This window comes from Bos taurus, chromosome 6 (genome assembly GCF_002263795.3).
Source record: "Bos taurus isolate L1 Dominette 01449 registration number 42190680 breed Hereford chromosome 6, ARS-UCD2.0, whole genome shotgun sequence".
Classification (NCBI taxonomy): Eukaryota; Metazoa; Chordata; class Mammalia; order Artiodactyla; family Bovidae; genus Bos; species Bos taurus.
In genome coordinates, this window is record NC_037333.1 from 71,963,819 (window position 1) to 71,990,485 (window position 26,667).

The following is a 26,667-nucleotide window of genomic DNA, read 5'->3' on the forward strand; positions in this document are numbered from 1 at the left end:
CACGACTGAGTGACTTCACTTTGACTTTTCACTTTCATGCATTGGAGAAGGAAATGGCAACCCACTCCAGTGTTCTTGCCTGGAGAATCCCAGGGACGGGGGAGCCTTGTGGGCTGCCGTCTATGGGGTCGCACAGAGTTGGACATGACTGAAGCGACTTAGCAGCTTAGCAGCAGCAGAGTCACCTACTTTTTTTTCTTTTTGGACTGGGAAAATCACTATTTTGTTTGGAGCAGTGGGCAGGGGGTCCAGTGTCAGAACTTCTGGAACTTTCTCTTGGTGTCGGCAGCCTTGGTGACCTTGCGCACGTGGAAGGGCACCGTCTTGCTCCGGGGCCAGCAGGTGCCCACTGTGAAAATGTCCCCAATCTGGATGTCCCTAAAACAGGGGGAAAGATGCACAGACATGTTCCTGTGGCCCCTCTCAAAGCGGTTATACTTTCGGATGTAGCGGAGGTAGTCTGGGCAGATGAGAGAATGGCCCTCTCCATCTTCATTTTGGTCGCTAGACAGAATCTGCCCTTGGATAGAGCCATTACCAGTAAAACGGCATTTCTTGTCAATGTAGTTGCCCTCGATGGCTTCCTTGGGTGTCTTGAACCCCAGACTGATGTTTTTGTGGAATTGTGGGAACTTCTCCTTGCCAGTTTCTCTAAGCAGGACCCTCTTCTTATTTTGAAAGATGGTCGGTTGCTTTTGGCATGCATGCTCAGTCTGAATGTCTGCCATCTTCCCTGTTCCCTGAAAAAAGGAAGGCCTACCTTTCTTATATGAGAAAATAGAAAGCCTGATAAGACACTTTCAGTTGGATATTCACTCACTTGTAGCCAAAAGCATCCTGACAAAATACGCATGATTTTGTTGGCGTTGTTTGCTTTGTATTAGAATGAGTGAATATTTTAATAAATGGATAATGACTCATATTTTTCATTTTCTTCTCCACTGTATTGTTTGATCTTAGAGGAATTTATATTTCATTTAGGGATGAAAGTCATTTTCCTTGATCTGTCTCTTCCTTCAGCCACTGCAGATCCCTCCACAGGAAGCTGACGGGTCTGGCAGTAAAGCTGCATTGTCTTCTGGGTTCCCCTAGCTGTTTGGCCTTGGGGAGCACTCCAAATTGAGGGTATTTTGGTTTTTTAATGTGGAAGAGGCAGCTCCTCGTTTGAAGAATCACCTTTCTTACTATAAATTTGATAGGCAGTTTCGTTCCTTCCTCTCTCTCTCCCTAACCTTCCTCATTCTCATCCCCTAGCCCTCCACGCCACCAGTCTCTCTCACACACACTCTCATTTGCTACTTTTTCTCTTTCCTTCTTTTACCCGAGGTGAGTGAGGCTGTGAGCTGTACCCTTTGTGACCTGTGAAATTTTTGGAGGCTCTTTGAATCTTGTTCAAACAGAAACCTGGCAAATTTCATGTTCTAATTCAAAGCTTCCTGGCTGAACTCAGTGGAACGCCAGCTAAGGAATTAAGTTGGTAAGCCAGTGATATTAGAAATGAATAATGGAGATATTTGGGGATAAGCTTTAATTTTGGAATAAGTGGGTCAAATAGCTTTTGCTGGAACAATTTTAGTGTAAAGTTTTAGGATGCCACTTGGCTTCTCACCATCTTGATGATGCCAATAGAGGGGATAGATTTCCTGTGCATTATGAGATCTGGGTGCTAATCCCTGTTTGCTCTTTTATTACATTGTTGATCTAAAACATCATCACCATCCTTCTGAGATTTTCACATCTGCCCATTTCTTATGTCATTGCTTATTCTGACTAACAGCTATAAGTCCAGGGAGGAGTATTGTATTGGTTTGGGTACTGACAGGAAATAGATATCAGAAGTAATTAAGAGAAGGACATGAGTTTGAGCAAGCTCTGGGAGTTGGTGATGGACAGGGAAACTTGGCGTGCTGCAGTCCATGGGGTCACAAAGAGTCAGACACGACTAAGCTACTGAATGAAAGGACTCTACTAGGATGTAAGGGGTATTAAGGGAACCAACAAGGAAGTGAAATATGCGGGCTGATAACAGTTATTACCTCTTGGATTAGAATGGGTCAAGGAGAGGAAGAGGTTACTGGAAGCTGAAGAGATTTATAGCTGTGAAAGGACCTCCTGCCAGAAGCCGTGGCCTTAACTAAAATATAGATCCATTCATTAATCTATATGCTTTTATTGCTTAGGCTAAAAGCTAAGCTCTGTAATAAGAGATCCCCAACACTGTGACTTAGTCAATATGTAAGTTTATTTCTCTACCAATTATCATCCTGCATGGTTGGTGTAATGTCCAGGGTTGGTGTAATGACTTGATGGTGTTGAGTACTTTGGTGATTGTTAGTTCCATGAAAAAGTGTTTCCAGTCTTCTTCCTCTGGGAATAAGGAAGGAATGTGCTTCTCTGCCTGCTTGGGGTTAGTTGTGGTCATGCAGCTTGCTTTGGCCAGTGAAATGTGACAGAGAATGAGATGTTTAGATGGCATCATCAAGCAAACTCTGGGAGATGGTGCAGGACAGGGAAGCCTGGCGTCCTGCAGTCCATAGGGTCACAAAGAGTCGGACACAGCTTAGCTACTGAACAACAACATCAATGTGAGTGCGTGTGAGGTGTGTCACTGAAGCATTTAGGTGCCAACGCGAGGCTCTCGCGCTTGTTTTCCCTTTCCCTGAAATTTGTGGGAGAATTATTGACATGAAGGACAGCCATCCTGAAGAGTTTCTCTTCAGAAACTCTTGCAGAAGAGAACTGCATCATATTTGTGGATGTGAGAAATACAGCATTGCTCTCAGGCCTCTGAGATCAGAGGTTGTTAGCACAGCTAAGCCTGGCATTTCCTGACTAATCCTGAGACCCAGGCTCTTTCTGTTCTGCTGCCCTCCTGAGCCTAAGGGCTTGCAATCATCTGCAAATCTGAGACAGCTCACTACGTTGTGCGGATGGCACTCAGTCACGTCTGACTCTGTGCGACGCCATGGACTGTAGCCCCCAGGCTCCTCTGTCCATGGGATTCTCCAGGCAAGGATACTGGGATGGGTTGCTGTTTCCTACCAAAGAAGATCTTTCTGACCCAGGGATTGAAACACGTGTCTTTTGCATCTCCTGTGTTGGCAGGTGGATTCTTTACCACTGGGCCACCTGGTTTCCGCTTACTAAGATACTCACATCCTTGATCATGGGAAGTAGGAAAAAGTAACAAGAAAGCATTCTTACTCTTTTTAGGAGCATTACCTGGAAGTAGCACACATCACTTCATTGGTCACATCCAGTGCTTTAGTTATCTATTGCTGCATAACAGATTATCCCAAAGCTTAGCAGACTAAAACAACAGACCTTTATTCTATCAAACAATTTCAAGAGCAGCTTAGCTGGGTGGTTGTTGTTCTGAGGTTGCAGTTATCTAAAGGCTAGACAGGGGCTGGAGGATGCACTTTCAAGCCTACTTATAGGGTTCTTGGCAGACCTGTATCCTCACTGGCTGTTTTCAGGGGTCTCAGTTCCACATGGCAGCTGCCTTTCCCCAGAGCAACTAATCCAAGAAGCAGAGGGGGAGAGAGAGAGAGAAAGAGAGAGAGAGAAGCTGCAGTATCTTTTAGAAACTAATCTCAGAAGCAACACATCATTTCTGTTTTTTTTTTTTTTACTGGTCACACAGACCAGCCCTGGTTCAGTGTGGGAAGGGCCTATGCAAATATGTGAATACCAGGAAGCAGAGCTCGTTGGAGGCTGGCTAAAAAATCTATCTACATGGGAAATGAGACTATTTAGTCTTTAGCTGGACAGCCGTTCTCCTCAGATAAAGTTACAGGAAGAAAGAGAGAAGCACTAGTGTACACACAACCAGCTAAACAAAAACCCAACAGCTGCTGCTGCTGCTGCTGCTAAGTCGCTTCAGTCGTGTCCCACTCTGTGCGACCCCATAGGTGGCAGCACACAAGGCTCCCCCGTCCCTGGGATTCTCCAGGCAAGAACACTGGAGTGGGTTGCCATTTCCTTCTCCAATGCATGAAAGTGAAAAGTCAAAGTGAAGTCGTTGAGTCTTGTCTGACTCTTAGCGACCCCATGGACTGCGGCCCACCAGGCTCCTCCGTCCATGAGATTTTCCAGGCAAGAGTGCTGGAGTGGGGTGCCATTGCCTTCTCCAAAAAGAGAGAGAGAGAAGGCCTAAGGGGACAACCAGCGTTCTCTGCCTCAGCTCTCCCCCTGGAGAAACGGGACATAAATATACGTGCTTACTCCTCTCCTGGTTCCTGAACACACATTCTGTATCTTGAAAAGATTCTGTGCTTCTGTATTATGCTCTGCCTTGAGGAGTCTTATCATCAGCATCACTATCACCAGAAACTTGCCTTCTTTGTTCCCAGGCAGTGTCAAATTCCAAGGTACAAAGTTTTGTGTGTGTGTGTGTGTTTGTTTGTTTTTTTTTTATAAGCAGGGGGAGAGGGAGCTTGCATCTAGAAGAAGGAGAAAGAAAATCCTTCTGCACTGTTCATCTGGAGCTCCAAGGATGAGTCACATGAACTGTGAGTCAGTGAGTCATGAGTATTTCGGTAGTTGGATGCGTTACATAAATTGAGATTCAAGTCCAATGTTTCTCATATTTTTCTAAGTAAGAAGTCACACGGAACCTAATGTTTATAGGAGTACATCCTCAGTGGAGCAGTGCTCAAATATTTGTAAGATGACAGCTGATGGTGAAGCTGAAGGGAGACTCTCTAGAAACCTTTACTTCTTCATGCCTATAATTGTTCATGGAGACCACACCATCAAAGCCCTGGGCTTCATAAAACCAAGAAATCTTATTCTCCTGCCTTGTCAATATAAGCATGGCTCATGTTCTGTAAACTTGCCTGACTTCTGTGCACTCCACTACCTCCTAGTACTTCCATCATGGGAAGAGAATATGAAGTTTTGTTTTAAATTATTTATTTATTTATCTTTCATGTATGGATGTGAGAGTTGGACTGTGAAGAAGGCTGAGCGCTGAAGAATTGATGCTTTTGAACTGTGGTGTTGGAGAAGACTCTTGAGAGTCCCTTGGACTGCAAGGAGATCCAGCCAGTCCATTCTGAAGGAGATCAGCCCTGGGATTTCTTTGGAAGGAATGATGCTAAAGCTGAAACTCCAGTACTTTGGCCACCTCATGTGAAGAGTTGACTCATTGGAAAAGACTCTGATGCTGGGAGGGATTGGGGGCAGGAGGAGAAGGGGACGACAGAGGATGAGATGGCTGGATGGCATCACTGACTCAATGGATGTGAGTCTGAGTGAACTCTGGGAGTTGGTGATGGACAGGGAGGCCTGGCGTGCTGCAGTTCATGGGGTCGCAAAGAGTCGGACACGACTGAGCGACTGATCTGATCTGATCTGATCTATCTTTTGGTTGCACTGGGTCCTTGTAGCTGCAAGTAGGCTTTCTTTAGTTGCGGTGCACACGCTTCTCATTGTAGGGGCTTCTCATTGTGGACCGCGGGCTCTAGGCAGACGGGCTTCAGTAGTTGCAGCGCATGGGCCAGTGGTTGTGGGGCATAGGCTTAGTTGCTCCATGGAATGTGAGATCTTTCTGGATCAGGCAAATTCTTATCCACTGTACCACCAGGGAAGTCCGAGAATATGACATTTTAAAATGACTTTTCTTCTTATCGTTGTTATTCCTAGTTACTCTGGCATTGAGTTTGGGCAGGGATATATTTGAAACAGTTTGTTGAGGTTTTCAAATGACCCTTTAGTGTAAAGTGGAATATGTGGAACAAGATTGCTGCATGGAGATGGCCAGGGTTGAGGGAGAGCAACCAAATGTCTGCAAGAAAGTAACAAAATCCTATCTATCAAACATTTGCACTTAATTACAAAAAGTATGTATTTAATGTCCATAAATTATCTACCTGTCAGTGGTCATCTTTTCCTTTAATATGCAAAAATAACCTTTTTCTCAAGTCCCCATCCACTGAGAATTGTCTGGTGTTCTGTCTGGTTATTTTTAGGGTTTGTTGGCCTATGTATTCCTGGCTTTCTTTTACTTTGAATTCCTGCTTCTTCTGGATTCATAGTTACACTAGTGGCCAGTATTCCTCCTTCTATGCACTCCTTTCTTCCTTTTTTCACTCTCCCATTAGTTAGGATTCTTTTTGTTGCAAATGGCAGATACACACCAAGAAGGGGATTCGCTAGTTCACGGATCTAGGAAGGCAGGGATGGAAGCATGAACCCAGTGCTCTCTCACTCTCTGTGTCTCTCTCGTTCTAACTTTCATCTCTGCCTGGCTTCATTCTCTCTCATGACGTTCTCTCCCTAGCTGGGTCTATGGCTGCCTGCAACCCCAGGCCTCCACCCTCACAACTTTCTAAGCACGAGGACAGTAGAGAACTACCCCTACCATTCCAGTTGGGAAAACTCTGGTGAGGGACTTTAATCGGCCCAGCTTAGATCCAAAGCCCGTATCTTGGTTCAGTCCCCAAGTGCAAAGGGCCATGGCGTTGTGATTGTCTGGCCTGGGTCGTGTGTCTAACTCTGAGTAGGGCGGGGAAATGGGGATGCTATGTTTAACCGCTCTATCACATGAAGTGGGAGGTGTTCCCCGGATGTAAAGAGGTGTTGTTACCCCTTCACAGGAAGACAGCTGACAGAAACAAGTGCTTCTACTGCCCACTCTGGGCCACAGACATGGCCCAAGCGGCTTCTGCCCTCTCCACCCTGCAAAGCATCGCCAAGGCAAGGCCATTTTGTGTAATAGCGCCATCCTCAAGGTGACGGGTAACAAAGAGCAGTGGTGGAATGGTAGCCAATGTACAGTGTTAATATAAAATGGCATTTAAAAGTCCCTGAGCCAACCCCACCAGCCTTTTGGGTCAGTGGGCATGTTGCTGGAGCTTGTGCTCTGTCCCAGATCACGCTCCTCCGTCTCTCCCCTCAGTGCCTGAGAGCCCCAGCTAGCTGCCCACCTGAGCATCCATGGGACACAGTGCTAAGTTTCTGCTTCTTTCTTGTGAACAGCCACTGAATTCCTCATTTTCTTCCCTTCTAGGCTTATGTTGAATGGCCCCCAAAACTCATCAAGGTGTTTTCATAAACAAAAGAGCAAATTCCTCCCTTAGGAAGAATCTTTCTAAGGATATTGTGATCTTATGATTATTAATAAGTAATATACATGTTTGCTCTTCATCTTGATCCCGGCACGCAGCTCCCCAAACCCTTGTAATTTCCTAAGTGATAAGAGCAATGGGAATGTCTTACTATTTTTTTTAATAATATTTGGTCTTTTGCCCTCAAATAGCTCCAGTTCCTGAAGTAGCTCCAGAGTGAGAAAGGCAAAAGAAACCTCTTGTCATGAATAACTAGGACTTCCCTGGTGGCTCAGATGGTAAAGAATCTGTCTGCAATGCAGGAAACCCGGGTTCAATCTCTAGGTTAGGAAGATCCCCTGGAGAAGGAAATGGCAGCCCACTCCAGTATTCTTGCTTGGGTAAGCCAATGGACAGAGTAGTCTGGCATTCCATGGAGTCACAGAGTCAGACACAACTGAGTGAGTTTCACTTCACTTTCAACCACACCTGAGTTTGTGTTATGGAGGTGATTTTTGGAAAGCCCTTAGATAACCACAGGACTGGGGACTGGTCACCAGGGGAACCAAGCAGGTGGTTAGAGAGGTGGAACTTTCTGCCCCCTCCCACCCTCCCACTGCTGACCTCCAGGGAGGGGATCGGGGCTGGGGATTGAGTTTAATCATGATTAGCCAATGATTTAATCAATCACACCTACATAATGAAGTCTCCATAAAAAGCCCCTAAAGTGCAAGTTTCAGAGAGCGAGCTCCTGGCTTGGTAAAGAGGAGAAGGTGCTGGGAGAGTGGCGTCAGAGCCAGCCTGGGAGCTCCACATTCTTCCCCCAAGCCTTGCCCTCTGCATCTCTTCCATCTGACTGTTGCTGAGTTACAGCCTTTATAATAAACTGGTAATCTAGGGAGTAAACTTTTCCTGAGTTCTGTGAGCTGCTCTGGAAAATCAATCCACCCGGAGGAGAAGAACATGAAACCTCCAATTTACAGCCAGTCCATCAGAAGCACAGACCGGGCTTGTTCCACTTGCTGAACATTAAATCAACCTTAAGGCTGATGACAACAAGAAACGAGGGCAGTGGGTAGACCGCCCTGAAACACTGACAGAGAGAAAAACCTGGCATAGTGGTTGGTTGCAGTTGTGTGGTGGTTAAGGACTATGACAACAATATCATCAAGGAATACTTCAAATGCAAGAAATGAACAAACAATGACCCTAGTTAGATACATATATTAATTGAATAATTAATTCGTTAAAGGATACTCGATCTTCATTCCCTTCCAGCACCTGCCATTCAAGGATTCGACTCTGGGGCCAGATAAACACAGGAAGTGATCCTCTATCATAAACATGCTTCTCAACTCCAAGCCAAAGGCGCACTTTCTGCTCAGCTGGTTAACTCTTCTCGTTCTGGATGGCTTGTTCTTGAATCATTTCTCTGGTGTGTTGGATAGACTTCTGAGCTGGGGCTAGGACCTGGTTTAGTATCTCTCTCATTGCCTGACACGGGCACGTCCCCATGCTCTGTCTGGGTTTGCTTTGCCTACTGTAATATTAACAGTGCATTTTTTCCCTGTTAGACCGTGACTATGAAAGCGCTTTGAACAGTAAAGAATGCTCTCTCTATGCAGGTGTTTATGAAGTGCACACATTCCTGTGCATCTCCCTTCTTTCTTTCCAGAACATGATGTCAGCATCGAGCCATGTGCTGACAGATGCTCCGACTACCACCGACTGGGCTGCAGAGGAGTCTGCCAGACGAGGCAGTTCTGCTCGGATGCTGGTCCACTGTGTGTTGTTTAGAGAAGAAATGTTTTAAGGTAAAGGAGGAGGAAGCTTGCAGAGGATGTTTAATGGGATCTTGTAAACATTTGTATTCCAAATAACTGTTACTGTTTCTTATTCTGGGCTCTTTATAAAGAACTGAAAAGACTGTGCCCGCATTGTAGGTAAGAGTTCAGAAGTGCACACCAGCTTCGTTCTGGGCTGGGTTGGCAGATACTGCTAGTGGCCTTTCCAATATCCATCCTCCCCTTTCTTCTTCCTTACCAAGAGAACCCTAATTTTTCTTTAGGCAGTATGATGCCCAATTACATATGCTCACCTTCCCAGACTCCCTTGCAGTTGGGAGTGACCATGTGACCCAACTCTGGCCGATGAGATGTAGGTGCAAGTCCCTAGGGAGGGGCCTCCAGAAACTTTTAAAGGGAAGAGTCTTACCTAGCATTTGCCCTTTGTTTTTTCCTTTTTTATTTAAAACGCACCCATCTTGTCTCCATGAACACAAGAGCCACATGCTAAAGATAGGAAAGTAGGAAAATAAAATGACTGCAGTTTCTTGTCACCCTTACCTGCTGATGTCTTATGTAAAAACAGTCAATTAAACAAACATATAGAAAGCTTATTTGGTTGATCCATTGTAATTAAGTTACTGTTCACGCACTCAAACATAGACCCTGCTAAGCTGTTTCATGTGCTATGTATAATAGAAAATGGATGCAAATCGACTGTAGAGTTTTTAGATCAGTGCTGCTCAAGCTTTCATGCGCATGTGCATCACCTGGAGAGCTTGTTGAAAATGCAGATTCTGATTCAGTAGGTCTGGATTGGAGTCGAGATTCTGCACTTTTCTCACAAGCTTGCAGCTAATGCTGATGATGCCAGTTCTGGACCACACTTTGAATAGCAAGGATTAGAAAATGACAGCTCTTTTGTCAGGCTGCTCTTATGCTGAGCTATTCTACTTTCCTTTGATATGCTTATTATTCAGTTAAAAATCTGCAGAGGACTCAGTGCATTTTCACAAAATGTTAAGGTTTTATTTGGAACATCATCTCAGAGACAAAAAACAGTTCATTTTGTTTAGCAAAATAAATTGACAAATGTATTTAAATAAGGGAAATTCAAGACTTTTGTGGATTTTCCCCCTTAGTTATTTGATTTTTGCCAGTTGGGATTTTTGTCTTCCAGCCTGAGTGCTTTCCAAGTTAATTCAGCTATAATCCAAGGAACTGCTTTATGAAATCCACATGAGTCAAAGTCCCTCTGTATTCTCACTCAATGTATTAAATGAAACACAAGGAAAATGACTTAGGGAAGTGGAATTAGAAGGAAATGTGTCTTTCTCTTGGTCATGTTATCTTTTCAACAGAAGCCTTGACCATTCTGAAATGGAGATTGACAGTAAATTGTTACTGGGAGGTGATGGTCAAAAGGAAACTTAGGCGGTTTTTAACACCATCTGTCATCATGACTCAAAAGGAAATGCCAGCCACACCATCTGCAGCCACACCTCTGCCTTACACAGAAGCTGCTGCACACAGCTTCCTATGTGCTTGCACATAGAAAAATTGTTATTATCTTCTCTAGTTATGTACATTAAAAAAAAATACAACATTGTGTTAAATAGCAGGACAGCTAACAGTGGGACATAACAACGCTACACTGAAAAACCAAAATAGCTTGATGAAGCTGAAAAGAGAAATAGCAGATGGTCTTCATGAAGGGGAGCACCAATGCCCACCAACTCCTCAGTCTGTGACGGATCTGCACTCAGAGGGTAGGCCTTCAGATCGCCGCCACTGGGCCAGGCGCTGCTTGAACCATTTCTGGAGGAGGAAAATGTGCAAAATTACTTGTCACATATTGAAAAATGTCCATTCCCTTTCTCAAAGTAGCTTCTGTGACCCAATTGTAAAAAAGGAAAGTAAGAACTGAGCCCATAGGGCTGGTTCTTCTCACTGTGATACCTACCTTTCTGTCTCAGGACCTTTGTACATACTATTTCCTATGCTTAAATAAAACCTTCTCACTGAAGCCTTCCCTGACCGTTGTATCTAAAGTAGATTCTCTATCCATCTCCTTAGTCTCTATTTTAATACTTGGTTACCTTCACAGAACTTTGAACATCTGTAATGAATTCATTAACTTGTGCATTCCCTTGCTTTTAGTCTACATTTCCTTCTAAAAGATAAGAGCCATGAAAGCAGAGTCTGCATCCGTCTTATCGTTATTAGCCCCTAGCATAAGGGCTTAACAGAGATTAATCAATGTTTGTTGAATGATAAAAGAAATCAAAGCATCTCCTTGTTGCCCCAGATAAATCTATATAACTGATTTACCTCATCAGTGTGGGATGATCCCAAGGGCCTTGGTCATCCACAGTGCTTCATTCAAATTTGTTAAATAAAATGAATGAAAAACCAAGCACTGGACAACCTTGGGGCAATTCTTTTGGGGGAATCTATGGAGTAGTCTGGCCCAATCTTCCTGCTCCAGGGCCACTGAGCAGTGAGAAAAGATAGAGTAGAACTCCCAGTTTACTCAAAATCTTCTAGATTTGTGTAAGCCAAATATTCATACCTCATAAAATTAACCATGGATTTAGAAAAACCCCAGATGGGATAGTTCTAGACATGGTACCATGTGAAGGCTAAAACATTCTTCATATGTTGTAAAATTGCCCTACAACATATCAGTCAGTTCAGTTCAGTCGCTCAGTTGCTTCTGTCTCTTTTTGACCCCATGGACTGCAGCACGCCAGGCTTCCCTGTCCATCACCAACTTCTGGAGCTTATTCAAACTCATGTCCATCAAGTCAGTGATGCTATCCGACCAACTCATCCTCTGTTGTCCCCTTCTCCTCCCACCTTCAATCTTTCCCAGCATCAGGGTCTTTTCCGATGAGTCAGTTTGTCAGGTAGCCAAAGTATTGGAGTTTCAGCTTCAGCATCAGTCCTTCCAATGAATGTTCAGGACTGATTTTGTTTAGGATTGACTGGTTTGATGTCCTTGCAGTCCAAGAGACTGTCAAAAGTCTTCTCCAACACCACAGTTCAAAAGGATCAATTACAACATAATTACACCATTGAGATTATACCATTGGAGAAGGAAATGGCAACTCACTCCAGTATTCTTGCCTGGAAAATTCCACGGACAGAGAAGCCTGGAGGGGCTATAGTCCATGGGGTCACAAAGAGTCAGACACGACTCAACATGCTTGTATATTATTATACCACTGAGGGGTGGGAATTCTGCAAAGGGGAAATGAGGAGATCCATGCTGGGGAAGAGTCTGGAGTATGAAGCAGGTTGGCCAGAAAGGATCTGGATTTTTCAGAAAACAACATTGAAGAGAGAAGAGTGAAGGCATAGAAGCAGCAAGCATTGATCTACATGGAGACGATGAGTAGAAGGCTCTATGGGAGGGACGGAACCTCTAGACTTTATTCTCCTGTGCTTCCCAACCTTTCACACAACATGGCACACTTTCTCCACCTCACTGCTTGAGTAGGTGACCACTGGGGGCTCTGTAGTCCTGGGCCCTGCCAACAGGAAGCTCTATTCTAATCAACTGGCTCTGAGAACTTGAGGAAGTTAGAGCGCCAGTCAGCTCAACTATAAGTGAAGAGGGAAGCTTAGGGAGTTTCTATTGTCCTGGTTAGGGTTTCTAACATTTGCCTATTCCTAGGACTTCCCTCAGAGAAGGCAATGGCACCCCACTCCAGTACTCTTGCCTGGAAAATCCCATGGACGGAGGGGCCTGGTGGGCTGAAGTCCATGGGGTCGCTAGGAGTCAGACATGACTGAGCGACTTCATTTTCACTTTTCACTTTCATGCATTGGAGAAGGAAATGGCAACCCACTCCAGTGCTCTTACCTGGAGAATCCCATGGACGGGGGAGCCTGGTGGGCTGCCGTCTATGGGGTCGCTAGGAGTCAGACATGACTGAGCGACTTCATTTTCACTTTTCACTTTCATGCATTGGAGAAGGAAATGGCAACCCACTCCAGTGCTCTTACCTGGAGAATCCCATGGACGGGGGAGCCTGGTGGGCTGCCGTCTATGGGGTCGCTAGGAGTCAGACATGACTGAGCGACTTCATTTTCACTTTTCACTTTCATGCATTGGAGAAGGAAATGGCAACCCACTCCAGTGCTCTTGCCTGGAGAATCCCAAGGACAGGGGAGCCTGGTGGGCTGCCGTCTATGGGGTCGCACAGAGTCGGACATGACTGAAGCGACTTAGCAGCAACAGCAGCAGCAGGACTTCCCTGGTGGTCCGGTGGTTAAGAATCCACCTTGCAATGCATGGCATGCAGATTCGATCCCTGGTCAGGGAACTAAGATCCCACATGCCTGGGAGCAACTGAGCCCATGCACCACAACTAGAGGGTCTGTGCATTGCAACTAAGCCCCAATACAGCCAAATAAATGAACAAATATTAAAAAATAAAATGAACTTAAAATGTACCTGTTCTAGGGGCCAGTAGATGAGGGGACAGAAAGGAAGCAGAGAGAAAGAACACAGCTGTGGGATGGACACCAGACCTGGGATGTGCTGATGGAGATGGTGTGGAGATTGTGTGGTGACACCTAGACGTCTCTGACTTAGCACAGCCTCCCAGCAAACAGGGTGGGCTCCAGGGCCCTCATCTCTACAGAGATCTAGGGAGTCAGCATACACCCAAGATGAGAAGAAAGGGCGAGGACCACGGGGGAAGGAGTGCTTCTGTGTCTCAAGGCCTGAGAGCTAGAAGGAAGTGAGGAAACAGGATGGTCTAGGGTCTGCACCAAGGCTCAGCTGGCTGAACAGCAAGGGACCATGCCTATACTTTGCCCTAACTGTTCAACAGAGTTTACACACGGAAGTCTGTTACTCAGCCACTGAGATCTGTGGTCTTATATACCTTTGTACTGTGGATGTGGCAGCAGAGAAAAGAATTGAAAACCAGTGGCAGCAGATTGCCCTTAGGGAAACCTTCTCTTAGGGGTTGCTTTCTGGATGCAGTATTTCGCTCTTAGGGGTCTCCCTCCTTAAGGAGAATAGAGAACTCAGGTGTTTTTGGTGGCTTTAACCAATGCTCTGGGCTTCCCTGGTGGCACGGATGCCTGCAGTGCCGGAGACCCGGGTTCAGTCCCTGGGTGGGGAAGATTCCCTAGAGAAGGCAATGGCTATACACTCCAGTACTCTTGCCTAGAAAACTCTATGGGCAGAGAAGCTTGGTGGGCTACAGTCCACAGGTTCAAAAAGAGTCAGACACAACTGAGCGACTAACACTTCACACTTCACACTTCAGCCAATGTTCTACAGCTAAAGATGGGCATATTTGCTTCGGTGATCCATGTGTGTATTTAGTTAACTCTGGAATCTGGTTCCAGTTTCATTAATGAGGTGTCTCTGCAGGGATTTTGAGGCTACAAGGTCTGATTCAGCAGAATTTCCAGTTACTAGAGCTGAATAAACGGCAGAGTTTTACAGACCAACTAATTAAAACTTGGAGGGAGAAAGGCTCATTTTCTTTCAGGATTCGTTTAGGACAAAATGATTGAGCTGGACTCATTCAGAAGCCAATTCTTACATGAGTAATGAAGCAGAATATTAATATACAGTTACTGAAAATAACGTCAGCAATGACCACATTTGTGAATTGGTGAGTTGGCATCCGAATACTTAGTAAGTTGAACCCTAGCATTGGGGGATGGGGGGAGGCTCAAGAAAAGCTCAGCTATTTTCTGAAGATATATATTTTAAATCACACACATGTATAATAATTTAGCAAACCAGTTGCTCTCCAAAAAAAACTATTAAACACCTCGCTTGCTTTTTTTCACCTTCAGAGCGGAATCTTATCACATCTCACTCATGTCGAGACTAATTTTCCACCTGGCTTTTCTGTCTCTTCTTTGTTTTGGTCGGTCATCCCCTGGGATAGACATTCATCCTTTGCTTGCTTATAAACAGATGCCCTCATTAGCCTCACCCATTGATGGAGATTTATTTACTCCAAGGGAACAGATGATAATTAGACCCTGTGATGTGGAGGGGTTGAGGCAAAATAATACTGTTCCTGTCCTTTACTCCAGTAACTAACATTTCATTCTTTCTAGGAGGAGACCTTTAGAGGTCTTTTTCCACTGATGAAACATCTAACAACTAAAACCAGGGTTCTGGGAAGAATCCCAGGATATTAAAAGGAGACAAAAATTCTGGAAACCAATCTAAGAACCAATGCAACTACACTGGGGTTGAATCGGTGATAATAGAAAATGGCAGATCATCCTAACCTCCCAAGGGGCTGATGAGAGCTTTCCCAGCCCCTTCTCACACTGACTTCAAAAATAATAAAAGACACAGGGGTTGGGATTCTGTAAAGTTTATCTAATTTAAATATAGGGGAAATCTAATTACTGTCATGAGAAAAAAATCCATGCTGGGACTGAAGCTGAAGCTCCAATACTTTGGCATTCTGATGCAAAGAACTGACTCATTAGAAAAGACCCTGATGTTGGGAAAGATTGAAGGCAGAAGGAGAAGGGCACAGCAGAGGATGAGATGGTTGGACAGCATCATGGACTTGATGGGCAGGAGTTTGCTCAAACTTTAGGACCTAGTGAAGGACAGGGAAGCCTGGTGTGCTGCAGTGCACGGGGTCGCAGAGTTAGACATGACTGAATAACAAGGACCCCAGCAAATGCACCTTAAAAAGTTATTTACATTAGAGCATCCTTCACCTCATGCTGGGTTCCTGTTGGTGTCCCTCCACATAGAGAACACTGTCCTACAATGGGACAGTTACAAAGGGGTCAAAGTCCCCAGTCAGGGAAGAGTTTAACCTTTTAGTCTTACTTTTGCCAAAGTATCAGCAGTGTGAATCAGCTTGCATTAACTGTTAATATCTCACAGTAGCATAGCATGCTTATTTTTCTTTTCCTAGTATTCCTTGTTCTAGGAAAAAGAATATGAATCCAATTCTGGAAGTGGGTGGTATTAGGCATAAAGAGAGCAAGCATGTGAAATAAATATTATCTTGGCTTTGACGACCTTTTCTTATGGAAAAAGGCAACATTAATAAAAGAAACAGAGAAAGTATTGATAGCAGACACTGCTTATGTGCAGGCCCAGCACACCCTGGCCTCCATCAGTTATTTACAGGGTCCCTCCAGGGAGACCGTTCTCGCCCACCAGTCCCCGTGGGGGTGGGACGGTTGGCAGGGGGTTAAGGGGATGGCGGGTTTGGGGGGAGGATGGGAAGTAGGAAGATGAGATCTGATCTGATAAGAGCGGACAGAGGGTCACCTAGGAAGCCTCTTCCTCTGAAATTGCTCAATTTCGCCTCTCTCTGAGCTCTTGGGTCTCAGATGCTTCCTTGTGGTTGGTGCTGGAAGACAAAGGGGTAAAGCCAAGCTGCGGCAATGTCGGGGAGGAAGAAGGTGTTGGCCTTGTGGCAGGAAAAGGAAGCAAAGGGCCCTGCTATGAGGCTGACTCATCCCCGCAAAGGCTCACTTCAGAGCTGGGTCGCCCATTTGCCATTTGAGGGTGGGAGAAGAGGTGAGATGGGAGAAGGGCTGCCTGAGAGGGTGGAGGAACCTGCTGTGCAGGGGTCTGAACTGGCTGACCTTGATTACAGAAGGCTGCCCTCTTTTTCTTCCTGCCTCAAACCTGATTTCAGTGCAGTTCTCTCATATAAGGTGTATCCTGAGGAAAGACTGAATGCAGCCTGAGATGACTGTCATTTATGGTATAGTTTGTTTTTTTTCCTCCCATCCCATCCAGTTGTTTCCATTTCTTTTCTGTGGAGACAAAACAGCATGATATTTAAGCATCCAGGCCAGGGGGCCAGACTGCTAGGCCACAGATCCCAGCTCTGCTGCCTCCCAGCTGTGGCCTTAAGCAAATTATTTAACCTTTCTGTAAATCAATTCCCTTATCTGTGCAATGGGGCCAAAAGCACCCACTTCACAGCATTGTTGTAGAAAATAAAGGATTTAATACTTGGAGAATACCTGGAACAATAGGTGGCAAGCATCATCTCTTACAAAGGTCAATGTAATCATTCTGCTTTACGGATAAGGGAATGACAGTAACTTGCCAAGGGAGAATCTGACTCAGATGATAAAGAATCTGCCTGCAATGTGGGAGACTCAGGTTCAATCCCTGGGTGGGAAAGATCCCCTGGAGAAGGGAATGGTGACCCACTCCAGTATTCTTGCCTGGAAAATCCCACAGACAGAGGAGCTTGGACATGACTGAGTGACTAACACTTTCACAGAGCCCACAGTGAATCCACAGCTTTCTTTTTAAGAAGTTGAGTTACTGTCTCTGTGATCACTCCTCTTTTCTAAATATAGCGTGGGATTTTAAATGACAAAAGTTCAGCAGGCTGCCTCCTGGGGAAAAAGGGGGTGGTTCACAGAAACATGAGCTGTTAGACTTGGGTTACACTAAATCACTAAATTACCTTCTATTAAGTTCTGGTTCTGGTTAGCCAGACAGCTGTTTCCTTCTCTAAAAAGATATGTTTGACTTTCTGTTGGACCTAGGAATGGGAGAATCTCCTACAGGCAAATTCTTCAAAAGTGTTAGTCGCTCAGTCGTGTCCGACTCTTTGCAACCCCATGGACTGTAGCCCACCACGTTCAAAGGCTTAGTTAGTAAAAATCATTTTGGACTTGGGATCCAAGATGTATCTTGGGGTCTTGATCTACTGAAGCACCCATTACAGGCTCTTAAGCTTCATCTAAGTTATGATTCATGGTGAGGAGAGAACAAAATGTCTGATGCCCTGGTCTATAAAATGGGAAGAATAAGAAAGTCTCTGCTTTAGACTTGAGACTAGTGGTGTGAAGTGCTTTGGGTTCCCATGGGAGAGATGCTAGAGGAGTTCCAAGTGGTATTATCAGGCATAACTGTCTTTCCATGACCAAAGGGAAAATAGAAGTCAGAGTTTAGGCAGGGGTTAAAAAAAAAAGTCGGTTGAAGGAGCCAGTACTCCTTCAAGCCAGCTCCTAGTGGCTAAAATCCTGGGCAGTGTTACATTCTCTGTCCTAAACGATTTTCAGGATAATACAGAAGTTTTTAAAATAGATAAATAAATCAGTGCACTTACAGTGACATCTTTCTTCGCTCCCTTCAGTTGTAATGTTAGATGTCTACCTTGTCAGAAAACTCCAGAAAAAGAAGATCCTAGATCTCCTTAGAACCGTGGAATTTTTAAAAATCGGAACCAAATCTCCCTGACTCCCTTCAATTTTAGCTCTGCAGCTGAGCGGAAGCTGCAGCGAGATGTGGTGGAAAGAGCATGCATAACGACCTGTGCCGTCATGACAATTCCCTCCCTCTGAACCTGTTTCCTCGTTTACCAACCCCGAGGACTGAATTTATAGCTTATCACTACGATCCCGTCCAGCTCTGACATTCCCGCTGGGAATAGATTTGTGGACGCTGGGCTCAGTGGGCGAACGCGGCGCCTCTCCGGCAGGTTTCGCTCAGAGCCCAGAGGGGAACTAAACCTGGGAAAGCAAGACAAAAGTGGGTTCATTGACGCGGCTCCCAGCCCGGCGGGAGGAGAGAGTGCTTTCTCTGGCTGCAGGGGAGAGAGGAAAATCAGACGGGAGGGCGGGCGTGGGGTTTCTAAGCAGCTTCTGCGGGAGCCACTCGGCTGGGGTGCAGGGCAGACCCGGCGCGGGTGGAGCCGAGAAGCAGGGATGCTGCGGTGGAAGCGATGCAGGTCTGGGCTCCCGGGGTGCGGGCAGAAACGCTGATAGATCCGGGGGAAGAAGGCCAGGCGGGAGCCGAGGGCGAGGGAGGCCCTCACCTTCTCGAGATCTAGGCTGTCCGGAGGGGCGGGAGCGTGGGCGCGCGGGGCGCTAGCCGGGGCTTACCTGGGTCTCCTCCTCTGAAAGGCCTGCCTCTGCCGCGATCAGGCACAGCGTGGTGGGGTCCGGGTGCTTGTTGACCTTGTTGAAGTTGTACTCCAGGATCTCCACCTGGTCCTCAGTGGGGCCGCTCGCGGTCTCGGTCGACATGGTTCCGGCACGGCTGCTAGAGAGGGAGAAGCGGCGGTGATGAGCGAGGCCGTGGGCAGAGCGCAGGGAGGAACGGCGATCCGGGGTGCCCTCAGCCCGCGGGGCTGTCCCCGCCTGCGGTGGCACGGCGCGCGGGTGTCCCGCGCTGCAGGCTGTGCCGGGAGCCTGCGCGGGGCCCTTCCGGGGGCGCGCCTAGGGGATCCCTGCACGTCCTTGGGCCTCCCTCCTGACCCCAGTTTTTACAACAGGTTTCCCCGGGGCCCCTGCTCTAGGGCAATGCAAGGAGGAGGCGGCCGCACCCTCCCCGCCTTGAGGCCTTAAGGAAAGAGTGGAGGAAGAGCGGCGGTGATTTTTGAAAAACCGCCTTCAAACGCTTCCTCCGGGCAGAGGGAGCTGCTCTGGTGACAGTCCTGACGGATCGCTGGGCTGACAGCCGGGTTCCACGGCGGGACGCCTCACCCTTGCAAGCCCTGCTGCCTCTAAAGCGGTTTAGCACTTTGCAGCCTCTCCAGGGAGGGCGGTACACCCCACACCTCCTTCAGAGAAATGACCCAGAGGGCAGAAGTTACTTTTCACAGTTGGGGAAATGGGGGCGGCGCTTTTAATCTCTGCCTTTTACAGAGGTGGAGATAGGTCTGCAGCGCTTCACCCCTGCACTTTCCAGGGCCAGGGACTGAGCAGCAGGAGAAATTTCCACCTGAGGGCTTGTGTGAGTCACCCTGAAATCTGCAACCTTCTTCATCCCTCTACCCCAGGTTTTTCGAACTAAAGCTGTGAGTAGGAAGCTTCCTGTCAACCGGCTCTTCATGGCCCAGCGTGGCCTGGACATGATTCCCGCAGGGTGCAGTAGAGTCCACTTCACTATGAGCCTCTCTAGATAAGGATTTCCAAGACAGAGCCCAAATCCAGCTGAGGAGGATCTACAGCAACTATCTTTTTAATCAGACATCCCCTGTGAGTGTATTAAAAATAACTGCAAAGTCAAGAGAATGGGTGTTTGACCAGCTTCAAGGTCTTTTATATTTCCTTACTTTAGAGCCAAATAGTGCTCTAGCAGGGGCTTCTCAGGTGACGGTAATGGTGAAGAACCACCTGCCAATGCAGGAGACGTAAGAGATGCCGGTTCAATCCCTGGGTCAGGGAAGATCCCCTGGAAGAGGGCATGGCAACCCACTCAAGTATTCTTGCCTGGAGAATCCCATGGACAGAGGAGCCTGGTAGGCTGCAGTCCATGCGGTCACAAAGTCGGACACGACTGCAGCAACTTAGCATGCATGTATGGATTGTTCTAGCAGATTTGAGGCAACATGACTTCCTGCTGCATATCTCATACCTAAGTAGCCTCTGAAATGGGGCTAAAAAATGGCAGATGTGCACCCTTCCCCTTCCCCCAGTTTAAGATGTATTGAGATGTAGGAAGTTAGAGTGTTCAAGTTCTTGGCTGAGGACTTGGGACAGACAGGTCAGGACTTGCCATCTCTGACAGTAAAAGACAAGCACGTGTGTGGGAAACACCTTGGTTTGTTGTTTTAACAAACAATTGCAAAATCAGCCAGCACAATCCCGAGTGGATTTTGATGTAGTTTGTACCTGGGGATGAGCCACAATCCACTGACCTGCCTGCATAATGTCCCCGAGGCTGTGATAAACTTTTCTATTGTGACCTGCATCCTGGGCTCCCTAAATGTTTTTCCTTCTCCTCTTGGTCACTTGAAGAGGTGAGACAAGAAATCATTCTACTGTGAGAGATCCTGGGGTCAAACCAGTTGTTAGGTTATAGTGAAATCTTGGTGTTTTTAGGCAGTTCTGTGCTCCCTAACTTTAAAATCTGTCCCAGTGATGCCTGTCCCAGTGGTGAGGCAGGATGAGGTTAAGCCAGGTCGTAAATGCCTCTTCTCCTGTTGGTGCCTGTCCCCCTCTTTCTTTGACACAGAACTTCAAAGCTGGAAAGAACCTTGATGCCCAGCATCATAGAATGGAAAAGCCTTGGCTTCTCTTTCAGTACTGTGCTCTTCTAGATCCTTCTCAACAGGCCATCCTGTCTTTAGTTTGGCAGAAAAAATCAAGCAGGGGCTTGTTTATATTTTGAATGGGCATTGACTGACCTCATAGGATACCAACCTGCCAAACCTGCCCACTGGAACCACCCACCACTGCTCATTTTGCCTGGAAAAAAAAAGAAAACACAGGCGAGAGGAAACTCCTGCCTCTGGTTTTATTCCTTGCCCTAAAAAGAGTCCAACTATTTCCAGTGACACAGTTACGGTGGCTCTTCCAGGAAAATTTTTGCTGCTTCTTTGTAGAATCCCCAGTCTTTCAGAAGTGTTCATCAAACGCACAAATTTCTAAACTGAACTCAGATTCAAGGACTATTCCTCGTGTACTTCTTTCCCTCTTTTTGTTTCTTAACCATTATTACACAACTCAAAGGTGACACATTCTTAATCAGGTGCATTTTCTCTTATATTTTTGTGGCTCCCTCTTACAGGACTTTATATGATGTTTTATGGATAGGTCCACTTGGCTTTAAAGTTCTCCTTGAGTTATTTGACTAAGGGCATTGGACTTGGTTGGTTGCTATGGGAGGACCATTAGAAAGTACCTACTTCTCTTACATACACCAAACAAACTTGATTTCTAGAAATGAGGATAGAAGATCTAACCATGATTGAGATATCTACCTCTTATTTCCCCACAAAGCTCAGTCTCTGTCGTTTCAGTTGTCTTTGGTTAACATGTGTTTGCTGCTGCTCCTCCATTTCTTCTTTCCCTCTCTTTCTTTCAAAGGAAATTTATAAATCACATCACCCTAGTAACCTTGGCCTTATAAAACTTCTCAACTCTTTCCAGTAAGGAAACTGTTGAAAAATATCTCTGAAGGTAGTCTAAACAATGTCAGATGAAAGGAACTAAAAATATTTTAAAGCTTCTTAATCTTTACTCTGAGCACACGTTGATCGTTGCTGTGGTTATTAATATCTTATGAAACATTCAAAGAGTCCTGTGGTTGTGTTTTCTTTTGTGGTTGCAAGAAGACAATGCATAAACCTTTGCAAGAGGTTAAATGAAAGCTGCTGGCTCTTTTGTAAATTTCAATGCCTGGATAGACATTTGTGCCAATCTTACAGCTTTACCTTTGTCCCTTAATCCTATAGTCATTTATTTATTTATTTATTTGAAAGTATCCACCTATATGAACCAGCTCATGGAGAGTGCTACTAGCTGGGACCTGCAGAAATCTCTCTGGGCTCACATTTACCATCTTCTTCTCCCCTTCCCAGCCATTCTGATCTCTCTGTAATGCCGAAAATATCAAACTAAGAGAAGAAGGTTATCAGTGGCATGGGACTTCCTGGACTTTTCTGGTGGTCCAGTGGCTGAGAATCCTCGCTCCCGATGCAGGGGCCCTGGGTTCAATTCCTGGTCGGGGAACTAGATCCCATAAGCCCCAACTAAGACCCAGTACAGTAAAATAAATACATTAAAAAAAAAAGTGATCAGTGGCAGATACTCCTCATAAACCATCCCATGGTGAACTGACAAAACAAAGAAAGCAGATGGATCATTCTTTAGGGTCATCCCCCAATTTACTTTAGCTTGTGTCTCCATTATGTTCACTGTAAACTTTCTGGAAGCAACGTGCTCTTGAACCATTCTGTATTTTCTTAAGTGAAAAAAATAACATGCCACCATTTCTCCAAGGAAAGTGGTGGGTCTTTGGAAGCAGAGTTTTCTCCCTTATCACTTACTGAGCCACTCTGGATGGAGTGCCAGGGGGGATCACCCAGGCTGTCAGTATCTCTCAGAAATTGACACATAGGAGTAGAATATTGATCTGCTTCCTCAGGCTAACACAAGGCTATGTTAAAGGAAAGGACTTTTCTTGTTTTTGTTTGTTCTTCAAATATGAACCTGGTGGTTAATGTCTTTAAGCTTAGAACAGTAGTTCTCATGCCTGCTGGGGCTTACAATCACCTGTAGAAATGTCCAGGACCACTACAGACCTCCTGAACCAAAACCACACTGTAGGAAGTCAGCATGGCAGAGACACAAAAAATATTTCGGCTCTCACAAGATTTTACAACTTAATTGTTAAAATCAACTATAAACATTTAAGACCTCTTATTTCTTATACTGTAAAGATGCTTTAAAGTATCTTCTAACTCTGCTGCTGTATATCATCTCAACACTTGAGCAGACAGTAGGTTGAGGTAGTTTTAAAGGAATAAACTTCTAAAAATATACATTGGAGAAGAAATTTAGACATTACACTATTTACCTTTTGTATATATGGTCAGGAATGTGGAAAATGTCTTTAATATTATGAATTATTAAGAGAAATTTCACTATGCTTTGAAAAATTCAGAAATAATATAAAACCCTTTAAAAATCTTTTTCAAATAGAACATATTCTTGGGCTTCCCTGGTGATTCAGTGGTTAAGAATCTGAGATCCCACGTGCCAAGGAGCACCTAAGCCAGTGTGCCACAACTACTGAGCCCATGCAGCAGGACAAGCCATCGTGATGAAAAGACAAGCCATTGTGAAGAAAAGACAAGCCACCGAAATGAGAAGTCAGAGCACACAATGAAGAGTGGCCCCTGCTCACCTCGACTAGAGAAAGCCTTCATGCAGTGGCAAAAACCCCGCCACTGCCAAAAAATAAAATAAATCTTAAAAAGAAATTCTATTTTCTTTGAAGTTTTTTCTTTTTTTAAATTGGAGTACAATTGCTCTACAACGTTGCGTTAACTTTCTGCTGCATGACTAAGTTTATACATATATCCCCTCCCTCATACAAAAACACATTCTTGTGTTGAGATTAGAATTTTTTTTTAAATTTATTTTTGGCTGTGCTGGGTCTTCTTTGCTTTGCACGGGCTTTCTCTAGCTGTGGTGAACATGAGCTAGTCTTTGCTGCGGAGCACGGGCTTCTCGTTGCGGTGGTTTCACTTGTTCCAGAGCACAGACTCTAGAGCTCAGACTCAGCAGTTGTGGCACATGGGCTTAGTTGCTCCACGGCATGTGGGATCTTCCCAGACCAGGGATCCAACCTGCGTCCCCTGCATTGGCAGGCAGATTCTTAACCACTGCGACACCAGGGAGCTCCAAGATTAGAATTTAAGAAAGCAGACCATCATAAGGTAAAATCCTTCTACCTTATTACCATACAAAGTTCCATAAATGATTTAGAAACCAAAGATTACAGTGGAAGAGATTTGCCAACCTTGACAAACGATTCTATAAATTTTTGAATTTTCCAATGCAGGAAATGCTAAAGTTTAAGTTATTATTTATATAGACAATTTACAGAATACAACTTAAAACTGAACATTAGATTATAAATACACCTTTCCTACACACTTAGCATCATTGCTGTCTTCAGATAAACAAGGTTCCAAATCTAAATAGGAAAAGACTTTTTAATGCTATATTGATTACAATTTTACTTGTTTAAAAAAAACAGAGGAAAATACAACAAAATGTTAACAGTGTTTATATCTAGACTGTGGGAATACAGATGACCTAAATTTTTTCTTTTTTATATTTTTCTCTTTTTTAATATTTATTACCTTGAAATTAGAAGATTTAGCATTTTTCTTTAAAAATTAGTCTTTTATTTTTATTTATTTTTAATTTTAAAAATTAATTTACTTATTTTAATTTGAGGCTAATTACTTTACAATATTGTGGAAAAATTAGTTCTATCACATGTGTGTTGCTGCTAAGTCGCTTCAATTGTGTCCAACTCTGTGCGACCCCATAGACAGCAGCCCACTAGGCTCTTCTGTCCCTGGAATTCTCCAGGCAAGAATACTGGAGTGGGTTGCCATTTCCTTCTCCAATGCATGAAAGTGAAAAGTGAAAGTGAAGTCGCTCAGTCGTGTCCGACTCTTAGCGACCCCATGGACTGCAGCCCACCAGGCTCCTCTGTTCATGGGATTTTCCAGGCAAGAGTACTGGAGTGGGGTGCCATTGCCTTCTCCGTATCACATGTGTATGCATCCCTAAAAGAGCTTTTTAAAAGTCTTTATGTTTTTGAGATCTATAAAAACGATATCACACTATATATAATTCTTCTGTAGATTGCTTTGTCCATCAACATGTTTTCAAGATCCATTCATATCTCAGCGTGTAGAGAAGTTCATTCATATTCGGTTGTTTCCATTTAGTGAACACATTACAATGTATTTATGTCTTTTCCTGTTGGTGGATATTTGGGTTGTCTCCAGTGTTTTGCTATTATGAACACTGTGTCTCTGAACATTTTTGTATATGTCCTCTGAAGCACTTTTAGGAAGACTTCTCTAGGAGTGGAACTGGTCATAAGGTATGTGACTAGTAGCTTTACAACATTATACCAACTTCTTTTCCAAAATTGTTGAACAAAACTATACTATACTCCTCATACATACACTATTGATACTATATATAAAATAGATAAAGAATGAGAACAGGGGACTAATATAGCACAGGGAGCTCAATGCTCTCTGGTGACCTAAATGGGAAGAAAATCCAAAAAAAAGAGGGGGATATTTATGTATAGCTGACTCACTTTGCTGTACAGTAGAAACTAACAACATTGTAAAGCAACAATACTCCAATAAAGATTAGTTTTAAAAAACTGAAAATGAAAAAAAGAAAAACTGTACTTCTTCCAGCAGTAGGTAGCATTTCCTTGCTCGACATTCTCATCAACACTTGTATTGGCAAACTTTTTAATTTTTTTCCAAAATGGTTAGATTTTTTTGTGTGTGTCCATGAATAATATCTAAACCTTCTTGAAGCTGTTTATGTCTCCATCCTGCTTAACTTCTTGTGCTAAAGTTTTCCATACGTTTACTATTTAGTGTATAAAAAGAGTGTTTCCTGCTGGAGCCCAGAAGGAGATTTGAGGTATTTTTGGAGAGTTTAGACTGTCTTCAGGCTAGCTCGTTATTTCCACTGGTCACCAAGAACAATGCGAAAGATGGATGGAAAACTAATTACAGCAGGCCTTTTGTCTGTATAATGCTAAAAATGTTTCTATCTTCCCTTCTACAGAGCTTCTGGGAGTCAGGACTTCGCTCTGCACTTAAAAAATGTGTTAGCTGTATCAATTTATTGTTCCCTCACCCTTTAAGCAAATATCAAAGTCTCCAGATCAAAACGACAGAGATGGACTTAAAACAACTGAATAAGGAAGAAGAAAGGATGTAGGGATAGGCAGGAAGAATAAAAGAGATTATTTGGTTGTGGGCTTAAAATAAGATATAAACATGTGAGATCAACTAATGTGCTCAGTCTTTGAACTGCAATACCATGACCATGGGGGTACTGCCTTCCAGTTTAAAAGTGGGTTACTCTTAGTTCTTTCAGTTTTGCTCACAATCCTCTCTTAGAAATAGAATGGAATTGGTCCTGTTTTGTGGTCAAGAAAGGTTAACTAACTTATCTACAGCATCAGAGGAAGACTCAGAATTCCCCTTTTTATTCTGGCCACAGCTGTAACATCAGCTCTTGATGTCATAAGCAAGATTGACGCCTACTTCCAAAATGCAGTCTCCTTACACTCTTTTGATGTCACAGAAATTCTAAGATATGATTAAATCACCTGCTTGGATCTTTGAGCTCCAGTTTTGGTCACGGTCTTTCCCTTTAGTGAAGAGCTGGAACTGGGGCAGGCAGGCCATTTCTGACTGACTGGTCTCTCCAGCCTCATTCCCTAGTGGCTGCCACAGCCCAACCCTCTTGTAGAATTCCTCACCTCTCCTGGGAAAGCCCTAGTATCTACTTGACACCAAGGCAACAGAGAGAATGAAATCACCCCCTTT

General features: G+C 44.6%; 1 protein-coding gene, 1 long non-coding RNA gene and 1 pseudogene across 6 annotated transcripts in view; 1 reads left to right on the forward strand and 2 right to left on the reverse strand.

The window, feature by feature from the left end:
* LOC509782 (40S ribosomal protein S11 pseudogene) lies at window positions 255-728 on the reverse strand (annotated as a pseudogene).
* Window positions 9,844-26,667, reverse strand: part of HOPX (HOP homeobox) — a 32,334-nt gene continuing 15,510 nt past the window's right edge. For 3 of the 5 annotated variants that reach the window (XM_005207940.4, XM_005207943.4, NM_174097.2), the window contains 2 exon segments: window positions 18,710-18,869; window positions 9,844-10,654 (listed from right to left, as the gene is read on the reverse strand). In XM_005207940.4, coding sequence (XP_005207997.1) covers window positions 10,577-10,654; window positions 18,710-18,853 — 222 coding nt within the window. In that variant the 5' untranslated portion in view covers window positions 18,854-18,869 and the 3' untranslated portion in view covers window positions 9,844-10,576. 5 annotated transcript variants of the gene reach the window in all.
* Window positions 15,816-23,538, forward strand: LOC104968891 (uncharacterized). Its single transcript, XR_009494904.1, has 2 exons — window positions 15,816-18,555; window positions 23,258-23,538. It is a non-coding gene; the product is annotated as an uncharacterized lncRNA (long non-coding RNA).